General features: G+C 42.9%; 1 protein-coding gene across 1 annotated transcript in view; it reads right to left on the bottom strand.

The window, feature by feature from the left end:
• Positions 1-4,166, bottom strand: part of Ccdc14 (coiled-coil domain containing 14) — a 37,273-nt gene extending 33,107 nt beyond the window's left edge. Inside the window, exon 1 of the mRNA XM_041673241.1 lies at positions 4,060-4,166. Within this exon, the coding sequence (XP_041529175.1) occupies positions 4,060-4,089 (30 nt within the window). The 5' untranslated portion in view covers positions 4,090-4,166. The remainder of the gene's footprint in view (positions 1-4,059) is intronic.
• Positions 4,167-12,584: the final 8,418 nt, after the last annotated feature.

The following is a 12,584-nucleotide window of genomic DNA, read 5'->3' as shown; positions in this document are numbered from 1 at the left end:
TGTGTAAGAAGGTTGTCTTCAGAGAGGAAAACTGAGTATCTGGAGAAGCAGATTAGAGAGACTTACTTGCAGAGCGGGGCAATAGAAACTTTATATCACATATACCCTTATATCTTAATAACTTTGTATCTGATAATAGCATCTCCACTCAAAACAAAATCTTAGAACACCAAAGCCCATAATCCTCTCCTCATTCCACTCCTGGGTCCACTCAGTGTTGGCATCCATTCAATTCTTTGTACATTTATATATTTCATACTTTAGAGAGTAACTACCAAACTTCTTGAGTTGCTTACTGTTCTCTATTTGGAAACACACACAAACACACACACACACACACACACACACACACACTGATGCACACGTTATGTATTTTTTGCCCCTTCCAATATTATTGAGAATACATTTTTTACAAAACTGGATTGGTTAGAGTTACATTTTCTGAGATGCCTTGGAATCTGATGGAGTGTCATGATCGACACTATCATACAAAAACAAAGACAATCATGTCTCAAAACAAAGACCATTATTTTTTTGTCTTCCCACTTCAAAATAAGTCACAATCATAATATTCTTAAATGGGGATGGAGAGATGGCTCAGTGGTTAAGAGCACTGCCTGCTCTTCCAGAGGTCCTGAGTTCAATTCCCAGCAATCACATGGTGGCTCACAACCATCTATGAGACCTGGTGCCCTCTTCTGGTGGGCAGGCATACATGCAGATAGAACACTGTATACATAATAAATAAATATTCAAAAAATAATAATAATATTCTTAAATGTTTTTAAGGACAAAATTCCCTAATATAGCCATAAAAATTCAAAACTTTGGGATTATAATCTAACTAAATAGACCTGATTCATATTACACTTATCCCAATACTGTCCTTCAAAATAGTAGTCCGTATCTAGTCCAGGACCACACTAAATTGCTACGGTCCTTGAATCTTCTTAAATCCAAATTCCTTGGGCTGTCACTATCTTCCCTAGCTTTGACATACTTAAAAAGTAAAGGCTAGTTATTTTGCATAATGGCCCCCTGGACATTTAGATGGACTGTTTCCTCAGGATCAGATTCAGGCTATCCATTTCTGGCAGGAACACTATAAGAGATGTGTCATTTTCAATACAAGTAGGCAAATGACATTAGTTTGTCCTGCTACTGGTGATATAAATGGATTTAAGATGGTGTCTGCCAGGATTTTCATCATTAAGGTTACTATTTTTACTCTTCTAATTAAGCGTTTTGTAAGATACCCTGACACAATGTGGATATCTTCAGACTTTCGTTAGGCAGTCTGAACATCCATTTATGACTCCTGTTAAGTCACTGATCTATCAAAAGCTGATTTATTCATTTTGCTATACAATTGGTTCTACATTTATTAGCTAATTTCAACTAATAAATTAGAACTAGGGCAGGACCTTTCTTTCTTCTTTGCTAATTGGTTAGTGTGAAAACACTGATTCCTATATAGTCAACACACCAAATATGATTCGTTATCATTGACACTGATGCTGACATGTAAACAAATATACAGGTGGATACAATATAAAAAGTGAAAAAAAAACAAGAAAGAATAAACATTAGGGATGAAGAAGGACTGAATGTAGATAATGGACAGTTATAAAAGCCATTGTTTTTCTAGTTCTTTGCCATGCCTTTTTCATTTTTTGGTGATGGTAAAGTACATAAAAATATATTTGATAGCTAAAGTATAAACTACAATGTGAAGCTTCACAGCTTCAGCAGGGTTGTTCTAACTATGCAGAATTCACTGAGTTAAATAGACTTTGAAACTGAATAATTTTCTTTTGTGATATTTTCCATTAGCAAGGCTTTTAATAATAAAGTTTATGAAACATTTTTTTCAAAAAAATTGATGGTCAATTTTTTCCAGAGTCAATCAGAGGAAGCACCACCAAGCTGGATACTTTATCATTTTTAGCCAAGCCTCGGAATCTTTTGAGCTGTTTCTTATTTTTTTATAAAGACTGTTATAAAAAAATATTTAATATTTCATCTACCTTAACAAAATAAAGTATCAACTGAAAGGAAAAGTACCGGCTCAGGACCCCAAGACCAAGTTCTCAGCACAAAGGAGATGTATTTGCCCCAGAGGGACAGAGGACAGGGAATAAGAAACAAAAATAGGAGACAGAGAAGGGGAGGGAACAAGGGAAAGGGGGCCAGAGTATTTGTCCCAAGAGGACAAAGGGCTATCTCTGAACAGAGGAGACAGATGTGGAGCACAGGAAAAGGGCAGCTAATGAGGGTATAAGGAACCCCCCCCCCCCCCGTTAGGATGAGGTGTGTAATTTTAATTGGGCAAGCTAATAAGTGCAGTCAAAGAGGGCTTTTGATTGCTGGACTTCAATAGTTTGATAGCTGGACCTTGGTTGTCAGCCTCAGGAGGAGAAAGTGGCCAAACAAGGGAATAGACCTTTAAGAATGTAATCTACTGGTTTTTAGCAAGGCAGAGGGAATAGGAGAGAAGGGCAAGGCCTGTCAGTCATGCTTGAGTGAGCGAGTGTCCTTTCCTTAACTACAGGCACAGATGTCTAGATTTCTTATCATACATTTAAAACTTAATACCTCTTGAGTAGCAACCCCACATTCTCCCCAGCCCAGCCTCTGCAGTCGCCATTCTATTCTGCTGAGCTGAACCACTTCAGGTCCCACATCAAAGTACAATTATGCGGTATCGTCCTTCTAGGACTAGCTCATTGCCCCTCAGAATGTCTCAAACATCACATTTGCTGTTGCATAGGGCAGAACTTCCTTAAGGCTGAATAATATTCCATTAGAGAACCGCTCACTTCTTTACCCATTCACTTGTAGATATATAGGTTGCTTTTATGCTTGGCTATCGTAAATAATTCAACAACGAAAGAAAACGTGAACAACTCTTCAAAATCTTGCTTTCAATTCTTTTGAATAAATACCTAGTCATGGATCTGGCTGGGTCATATCAGCTCTACTTTAAATAGTTTGGTTTTATGAAACAAGATTTCCCTGTTATTCAGGCTGGCCTCAAACTCATGATCCTCCTGCCTCAGGTCCCCAGGTACTAGGACTACAGTTGTGTATCACCATGCTTGGCTTATTTCCTGAGAAAATTTCATCCACTTATTCATAGCAGCTCTACTATTCATATTCCCACCAGGACTGTATACAAGACTATCGACATTCTCATTAATACTTATTTTGTGTTAGAAACTATCACATAGTTTTAATTTCCATTTCTTTGATTATTAGAGCATATATTCATGCACATATTGGCAACATGCATCTATTCAAAAAAGGAAGTCTCAAGGCAGGTCACAAAAAAAAGGGTGCAAAATTCACATTAGTAGGAAAGACATTATAGGTATATTGATAAATGATGGAAAACAAAACCAAACTCCAATCTATCGTATATGCCAAGTTTTCTAAATCTCCAAGATAGGGAAGGAATATTCTAGTACAAGATACGGAAGGTGGCCTGAAGCACACCCAACGAATGGTGTGAGGGCGTTAAACAGAGTCTAGAGACAGCTCTTGAGCTGAGGGCTAGATAGAAGGTGGAACTACCACAGCGTGAAAAGGCATGGAAGTGTGCAGGGAACTGCAGGGCCAAAGCTAGTTTAGCTGTGTTGGACCTGATTGGACAGGGGCGGGAGCTGAAGAGGATCCAAAACAGCTCGGTTCCAAGCCAAAGAATATTTACTTTGAAATAGGGTCCCTATCGTACTTTGGGCAGTTACTAGAGTACATCGAGAGTCATGCATTTGAGAACGGTAGGGCTGGTACAGAGATCAGCTCACTGAAGCACCCGTGGCAGCGGACAAGGATTAACTAAAACTAAGTCACTGTACCGGTGATAAGAGCTGGGGTTCGAACCCGGGATCTGACAACCAAACCCAGCACTCTGTAAAGACTGGGACGCCTAAAATAATGCATTCACCTAGCGACGTCCTCAACACTCTCAGTCTTTGTTTCTATTTTTTCTAGCACCTTCCTAAGTCCCCTTAGTCCCTCGCCACCCCAGAGTGGACTCATAGGGTCCGCAGCCCTCACCTGGCCCGGGCGAGATCCGGACCTGACCATTTCTCTCAACTTCAGAACCGCCCAGACATAGGGAAACGAAGCCGTCAGGAAAATAGAATTAACCGCCGAGGCGTCCCGACGGCCCTTATCCCGCCCCCCAAGCTTCCGCTTCCGGGAAGGCGCCCGCCGAACGCCGCGCCTCATGGCCTCCTTGGCGCTAAGGTCTTTCCTTCGGGTCCGGATCTGGCCACCGGGGCCTGCGCAACAGACTTGGTCTTCCCCATCTCATCACGCTTGGGGCGGGGCCCGGCGGGAGGGGCGGGGTGGATATGGGGGGGGCTAGGGGCGGGGCCCGGGGGAGGGGCGGATACGGGGGCGTGGTCTGGTGTGTCGGGGCGGGGCCCGGCGGGAGGGACAGGGCGAGGAGCTGAGGCTCTGCTCTAAGTGGAACCACAGTCAACAGAAGAAGGAACTCACTGGCCCTGCAGGACCTGTTTCAACTGGTTGCAATGGGAACCAGCCAGCGCCAGAGGAAGGGCCCGGCACAGAGGACTCTATCGTTGCTTTTCAGAAGTGACCTGAGTTTTGTGTGCTGTTTTAAATGTATTTGTTCTTGATACGCGTTAAAAAATTAAACCTCGGTATCATTAACTTTTGGTTCCGATGGCAGTTTCAGAATTATTCACTGTGGCCTTTCTGCTCAGTGTTCAATAGTTGGAATTTTGGTTTTTTTCTGTGCATGTCTTGGTTGTCTACTCTTCTATTGAGATCATTGCTGTTCATAGAGAATGACTATTTTTATCACTGACAGCTTTGCTAAATAGAGAATGAGGTTTAAGGCACTCTATTTGGGATTGTTTTAAGTCAAGATGGAGAGAAATTAACTCAGTTGATTCTATCCTTCTTTCTATGGTTAAATAGCTACCATTGTTTTTTTTTAAGTGCATTAATTTTTAAAACCCTGGGGATTGTAGAGATGACTTCCAGCTCAACTCAGGTTGGGTACCCACATCCAGTGGGTCACAACCACCTGATACCAGTTTCAGAAGATCTAGGGCCCTCTCTGGACTCCTCAGGCATCAGGTTTACAAGTGGTGCACATACATACATGCGAGTAACTGCCTGACTTGAAACTTACTATGTAGAGACCCTGCTGGCTTAGAACTCACAAAGATGCGCCTCCCTCTGCCTGCTTTCTGCTGGAACTAAAGGTGTGTGCTACAACACCCTACTTAAATAAATATTTTTTAAAGAATTCATTAAAATGGAGCTGGAGAGAAAGTTCATCTGTTAAGAGCACTGGCTGCTCTTACAGAGGGTCCTGGTTCAATTCCTAGCACCAACATGGCAGCTCACAACTGCCTGTAACTCCAGTTCCAGGGAATCAAATGCTTTTTTCTGGCCTCTGAGGTCACCAAGCACCACACAGCACATAGTACAGACATACACACAAGGAAAACACCTATACACATAATAATTAACATATATTAAATTAAAATGTGTCTAAAATTATATATGTACATATTCTACAAATAAAATCTTTCTTCCTGTGTATTTCACAACTCCTACTGGAGGGATTTTGCGAAGTATATGTTTGTTGTTGGCCACTAGGTGGCATGTCTCTGAGGGTACCTATGAATGCCACTCAAACCTTAAACTTATTACATTATGAGGTGGTTTTGCTTCCATTTTTTCTTACTCTATTTGGGGTTCTACAATGTGAACTTTATAACTGACAACTTTATGCCTCAATTTCAAACGGCCGGGTATGCCTATATACCCCTGAAACTCCTTTCTTTCTCCATCCCTCTGGTAAGTGTTCCCCTGAAATTACAAATGTTTCTCTTTTATTTTCTTTTTAATTATGTATATATGTGTCTGTGTAGGAGTTTGTGCACATGAGTGCAATGCCTGCAGAGGCAAGAAGAGGGCACTGAATCCTGTTGGGGGCACAGAGGTCCTTGTACTCACAGAGAAGAGCTAGGAGAAACCGCAATGTCAATCACAGAGGGGTGTGTTCTCAGTGGAGGAGATAAAAATCAAATACCTGCATTCCGTCCTGAAATCTGGAAGTGAATTTTGATAATGACCTGGTGACTTTTTGATATCAAGACAGACCTCACCCCAATTCCCCAGAATGATGACCCCAGACTCTTCCCTCCCTAGACTGTCTCCCATCCTTAGGGGAGGCGTCACAAGTACTCTATGGCCTGCTGACCTCTATGCTGTGGTCAGAGACCACACCAGATTCTAGGCCTTTTAGCTACGGAACCCACCCTCACGGTCACATGTACTTTGTAAAGGCGTTTCTGTGTAGTCACACCTTAAGCTTCATTGTGCACCTGGAATTGGACAGATCGTTGCCTGAAAACCTTTTCCAAATTGTACTGTGTTTAAATACGCTGACAGTGAACCGCCTGGCATTAGACTCCCGAAGTCTGATCCAGGTTAATGAAGTCAGTCTGCACCAGGTTACATTCTCATCTCTTGACCTGGTTTGCCTCCCCATATGACACCTGCAGAGACCCCCTCAGGATCCCCTGGAGCTGGAGTTACAGGTGGTTGTGAACCTCCTCATGTCTGTGCCGGCAGCTGAACTCAGGTCTTCTGAAAGAGCAGGAAGTGCGCTTTATCACTATGGCATCTCTCCAGCCCCAAAGATGTTCTTCTCAATTTGACTTTCTAAAACATTGTTTTCTTAATTGTACATACTTACTTTTCAAATATATGTAAGAAGAGGAAGAAAAGGAAAGAAAAGAGAAGTCACCTATAATTCATACCACTCCTTGGCACATTTCTTCCAGACTTTTTCTACTTGAATATTTATCTATAAATACATTTTGGATAGGTATTAACATTTTTCTCTTAGTAGTACATTAGCATTTCCCTTTTCATACACAATTACAGAATGGCTGTGTGCGGTTCCATTATTCTTTCCTTTTGCTTTTTCTATTTTTGGTTTGTTATTTGATATTATAAATGAAGCGGTAGGGAGAGATGTCAAAGTGAATTTGGAGAGGGGAGAGGAATATTCTTTCTCTTTCAGGTTTTATGTTTTGATTTAAAATTTTTTTATTCCTTACCAATTTCATAGATGTGTACAATATATTTTGGTCATATCTATCTGCCACTTCACATTCCAACTCTCCCAGGACTCCCTCCAAACACATCCCAACTTCACATCATGTATTGATATAGATACAGATATATAAATATCCCGCTGAGTCCATTAGTACTGTCTCCATACACACAGAAGCAGAGACATCCATTAGAGCACAGGCACCCTCGAGTGGCCACACCCCCTAAGAAGAGTCTCTCTCTTCCAGCAGCCATCAGCTCTCAGTTGCTCCTCAGCTAGAGGTGGGACCTTTGTGAGCCCATCCTTTATCCACAGTGGAATTTTGACTGGTTTGGTCTTGTTCAGCTGCCAAAGGAGAAAGATGCCGCTGGAACCTTACTGATAGGTCACAGCCTTATGGTGATACACAGATTAATAGAAATTCTGGGAGAAAGAAGGCAGAGTCAGGGAGACGCCACATAGCTGCCAAAGGAGAAGGGCACCGCTGAGACCTTACTCAGCCTTGTGGTGATACACAGATTTATAGAAATGGATTAAGATGTAAAAGCTAGCTAAGAATATGCCTAAACTATAGGAATATGCACAAACAATGTTGTCATTAATATAATTTTTTTAATATGCACAAACAGTGTTGTCATTAATATAATTTTTGTGTATTCGGGTCTGGGCACCCAGGAAATGAACAAGCAGCCTCTGATTATGGTTCCCAGAGGAACTGTGTGTGTGTCCTTAGTGGAGCGGGCAGGAAAGACCCACTTTCAATGTTGGTGGGCATCATCCAATGCTGGCACAGTCAGGATCGGCTTTCTTGCCACTGTAGATGAGCTGAGTACTATAAGAGACCCCATGTCCTTCAAAGCTTAAACCATCTCCTGCCTCACTCTTTATGATGGATGTACTATTTCAGGAGAAAGACAAACACGTATGTGAGCTATTTCCCCACCTCCAGTTTCCACCCTTCCCTGTCTCAGGGACTGACCTGTAAGAACAATATCACTCGGACTTGTTCTCCAGTTTCAGGTCTGTTTAGTCCACAGGAATAACCAGCCAAAGACAGGAGAGAAGGGGTGAGATTGAGGTGTTTCTCCATTCAGTACCACTTGGCTGGTGCACTGGATCTCTACAAATATAGATCCTTCTGGGCTCATGGGCTCCAGGTCTCTCCAGCCTTCAATAAATACTGTCTCCCCTCATCTCTTCAGTCTTAAGGATGTTGATGGTTTGCCAGTTCCTGAGTTCCTCGATATTCCTTTATGGTTCCCTTGTCCATGACTCTGTAAAGCAGGTTTTATTTAAACACTGGACTGTCTTCTGTTCCTATCTGAAGCAGACTGATTGGAAAGTCTATGTTCAATATGATGGCATTGAGAAGGACGGGGAAGAGGTCTAACTGGTGAGGAGGGATAAAAAGGACACACTTGAAAGCACATGAGAGGTCAGATGGAGAGGATTTGGGGAGATATTTGGGAAAGCAAAGGGTAGATATTTTCCTTGCCCTTGTTTTGCATGCTTTTATGCAGGACAATCAACAACAAGGAGGGACACTTATGAACTCACTCGCCCCCAGACATTTTGTTGTGGGAAAATGCCAAATAGGATGTGTCTGGGGCATGTTGAGATATGGAGAGCCTTGGAGTCGCTCCAGAGGACTGAGTCAGCGATTGGTGAAAAAGGTGTGGGCTGAAACACATCTCTTTCATATGGCTCTCAGTTAGCTCAAGGAAAGCTTTCCTTCCATCTCTGCCCTGCTCCCAAATACGAGATTGTGTTCTCCAGGCTAAGATGGACTAACATCAGTTCTCATCACGATAATCTTATGGCTAGCTCTATGTCTGTGGTCTCAAGTAGAATTTAGTGTCTGTGAATGCAAAGACTTTGCATTATTCAGTGAAAATCTCTATTGTCTTAACACAATGCCTTGCATGTGGTAGGAATTTAAAAATATTCAAGTATATAAATTAGTCAATTATTTGGGGGACTGCTGTGGTAAACCAGAGTTGCCAGCTACTTAAATGTCCAAGATTCAGGACCACCCAGTGCTGATCCTGTGGGCCTGACATGGAAGTTTTAGTTCCTCTTCCTATTCGAGTACATGGCTCTACTTTCTTTATTCAGTCTTTTTATAACTCAGCACACTGGACCAATGAATGACTTTCCAGGTAACTCAGCACACTGGACCAAAGCTTTCCAGGTGACTCAGCTCATTGGACCAATGACTTCCTAGATGACTCAGTACACTGGACCAATGACTTTCCAGATGACTCAGCACACTGGACCAATGACTTCCCAGATGACTCAGCACACTGGACCAATGACTTCCCAGATGACTCAGCACACTGGACCAATGACTTCCCAGATGACTCAGCACACTGGACCAATGACTTTCCAGGTGACTCAGCACACTGGACCAATGACTTCCCAGATGACTCAGCACACTGGACCAATGACTTCCCAGATGACTCAGCATACTGGACCAATGACTTCCCAGATGACTCAGTGCACTGGACCAATGACTTCTCAGGTGACTCAGCACACTGGATCAATGACTTTCTAGGTGACTCATTTCTGAAGTCTGTTCGTGTTTGACCATGTTCCAAAGAAAACCAAAGTTGCATGCATATGAAGGTCTGAATTTAAAACACAGGTTTCAAACCAAATATATAAACCCAGGAGACTGTCACATTCTGGGTGAGTAGTGAGCTCTGTAGGGCTTGAAAAGATTTGAGGACTATTTTGTTGCCTTTCCCCAAGGCATTTGGTGTTTTCTGGAACCATTTCCAAACAAAGGGTTTTGACCTTTACAACTTTGAGATTCACTAAAAACTTTGTAAGTTTTTCCCCCTTGGGGAAAAAAATGCTAATGTATACATTTCTGCAACACATTTGCCTGGAATATCATCAGAGGTATTCAGGAACCGCTCCAAGAATTTCAAGTTAAGATTATTCTAACCTATTTCAAAATCAGTCATCCAGAGTCAAGAGTCCAGCTCCGCTAGCTTAGCAAGGTGACCCTGGAAGTTGTTAGCTACATAGGGATGGTAGGGGGAGAACCCCCATTGAACAGCATCAAAGAGCTGGCAGGGCATGAAATACAGTGAAATGAAATTAAACCATGGTTTTGCATTTTTCCACTGAAGTTTTAAGTGTATCTTTAGATGTAGCTTTCACTTTAATCAAAATAGCTTAATTTAGGGGGAAAAGAACCCACTTCTTTTTTCTTTATAAAATCCTAAGTTTATTGCTTCCTGAATGTATTCTTTTTTCTTTTTAAGGAAGAAACACATACCATCTGCTCTGAGGAGTTCCGTTTGACAGCTTAGCCAGGGTCATGCTAGGATTCCGAAACCACTGAGTGTGAAAGAGAGGCCCGAGGTACAAGTCTGACACAGGTATTGGCAGCCAGGATCAACCTAAGCAGTGTGGGTGCAGGGGTGGGCTTTTGGGTCATGTGTGAGTTCTGATATATCTCCTCATCAGCCATACCTTGCCCTACAGCCTCCAGGGACTTGCGTCAGGCCCATGGAGAAGCAGTAACAACGATTAAATATTAAAACTTCATTTAAGTCTCTGTAAAGCCTGCTGTGGATCCTGATGGCTGCACATTGCGTATACCTGTGACTTCCTGCCTGAGAGCAGTTTCTGCCGCAAATGGAGCAAGCCTAGACAAACAACGTGAGAAAGTTAAGCCTTTAGACAATTACGGATAGGGGTTTGGTGAGGAAGCGGCCCTCAACAATGGTAGGGGAAGAGCTTTTATCATGTTCCAGGCTGGGACAACTGCGTATGTCCTACACTGTCTGCCAGAGGTCCTCGGCACAACTGGGATTCACGGCTAACAGGTGAGATAACTCACCCTTTATGACTGACTTCTTTTCACAATTTCTCACTGTATCCCCTCCTCATGCTTCCTAGGATTGTCTCCTTTATAACTTACTCTGACTTAAATACAGGGGTAGCTCAGAATCCTTTCCAGGCAGGTCCTGTATGTAGTCAGGCCCCGAGCATGTAAGCAAAACAGCACAGGTTAAGAGTCACACAGACCTGGATTCAAATTGCTTTTCAATGACACTGAAAAACCTACTTGTTCTAAGACAATTTTTACATCTATAAAATGAGATAATGGCACAGCTTTTATATAATTGATTCAAAGAAAAAAATCTGAGAATACGCTTAAGCATTGTTTCCTATAGTTTTTTTGTACATGGTAAATGAAGTATAAATATTGGTTACGGTTATTGTATTCAATTTTTTGTGTCACTGTGACCAGATACTTGAGAAAAGCAACTTGGAGGAGGAAAGATGAGTCTTGGCTTGCAGTTTCTGTTTGTCACGGTGGAAGGGGCATGGCAGAGCACAGCGGCTCCATCACAGAAGCCAGGAAGCAGCTGAGAATGCAAGCAGCAGACGAGAGGAGGCCATGGCAAGGTATGTCCACCAGGCACAGGCTCCGTGGCCTACTTCTCCTATCTGTGCCCCATCTTCCACTTCTTACAAGCTCCCAATGAAGCTATGCAATGAAGCCATCCAGGGGGTATTTAACTGATGAGGTAAGAGACCCCCTCATCACTTCCCAAAAGCCTGTCACCTGGTAACCAATTCCCCAGTTAGATGAGCCTGTGATTAGCACTTCATAGTCGACCCATACCAATCGTTAACGTGACATTTAGTTAATATGGTAGGAGAGTTTGAACAAGAACTGGCCCCATAGGTACAGACATTTGAACAGTTGTGGGGGGAGGGGTGCACCTCAGTTGAGACCAGCTTCCTTAAGTTGCTTTTGATTGATGTTTTATGACAGCATCAGCAAAGTGACTAACACATACAGCATAGCCCTGGAGGCCAATGCTGTTTCCCATCCTTGGGGTGAATGCTGACCATGACTGATTCGGCAGATTTGCTGGAGAACATGATTCTGGTGAGTACTGTAGGCTTAGCAAAATCAATAGCACGGAGAATAGGGGGAAAATGATAGACAGCCAATGTTATCTCAGAAACTGAGCAGCAATGTGGGGTTAGGGAGGTGGCTTAGTGGGTAGACCATCTGCCACGCAAGGGTATGAATTTCCAAAATGCACGTAAAGCTAGATGCGGCTGCAGACATTTGTGGTCCTAGTGTTTCTACAGAGAGACCGGCAGGAGATGGGCAGAAGCCAGGGAAATCTGTGGGCCAGGTAGCCTGGCACATAGAAGCAGCAAATAAGAGACCCCCATTTCAAACTGGGGCACTCAGAGATTAGATGGGCTCCCTGATCAGCAAGCAAGGAGAGGGACCATGACTACTAAAGACAGTGAAGCTCCAAAGTGGATGGCTTTTTCCTTGCCCTTGCAACTGGGACAAGAGCCTGGCATCTTAAAACAAAGGCATTGTGGGCTTTTCTCCTGCCAGTAGGTCCTTGCTGATGGACTTACGTGTCAAGTTCAAGGTGGGATCAGGACATGTCTACATACCAGTTGTCGACCAATCAACCATCTTACT

This window comes from Microtus oregoni, unplaced genomic scaffold (genome assembly GCF_018167655.1).
Source record: "Microtus oregoni isolate MIOR12 unplaced genomic scaffold, Mior012 000023F_ref0000262, whole genome shotgun sequence".
In the NCBI taxonomy this organism is placed as follows: Eukaryota; Metazoa; Chordata; class Mammalia; order Rodentia; family Cricetidae; genus Microtus; species Microtus oregoni.
This window is presented reverse-complemented; position numbering and strand designations above follow the sequence as displayed.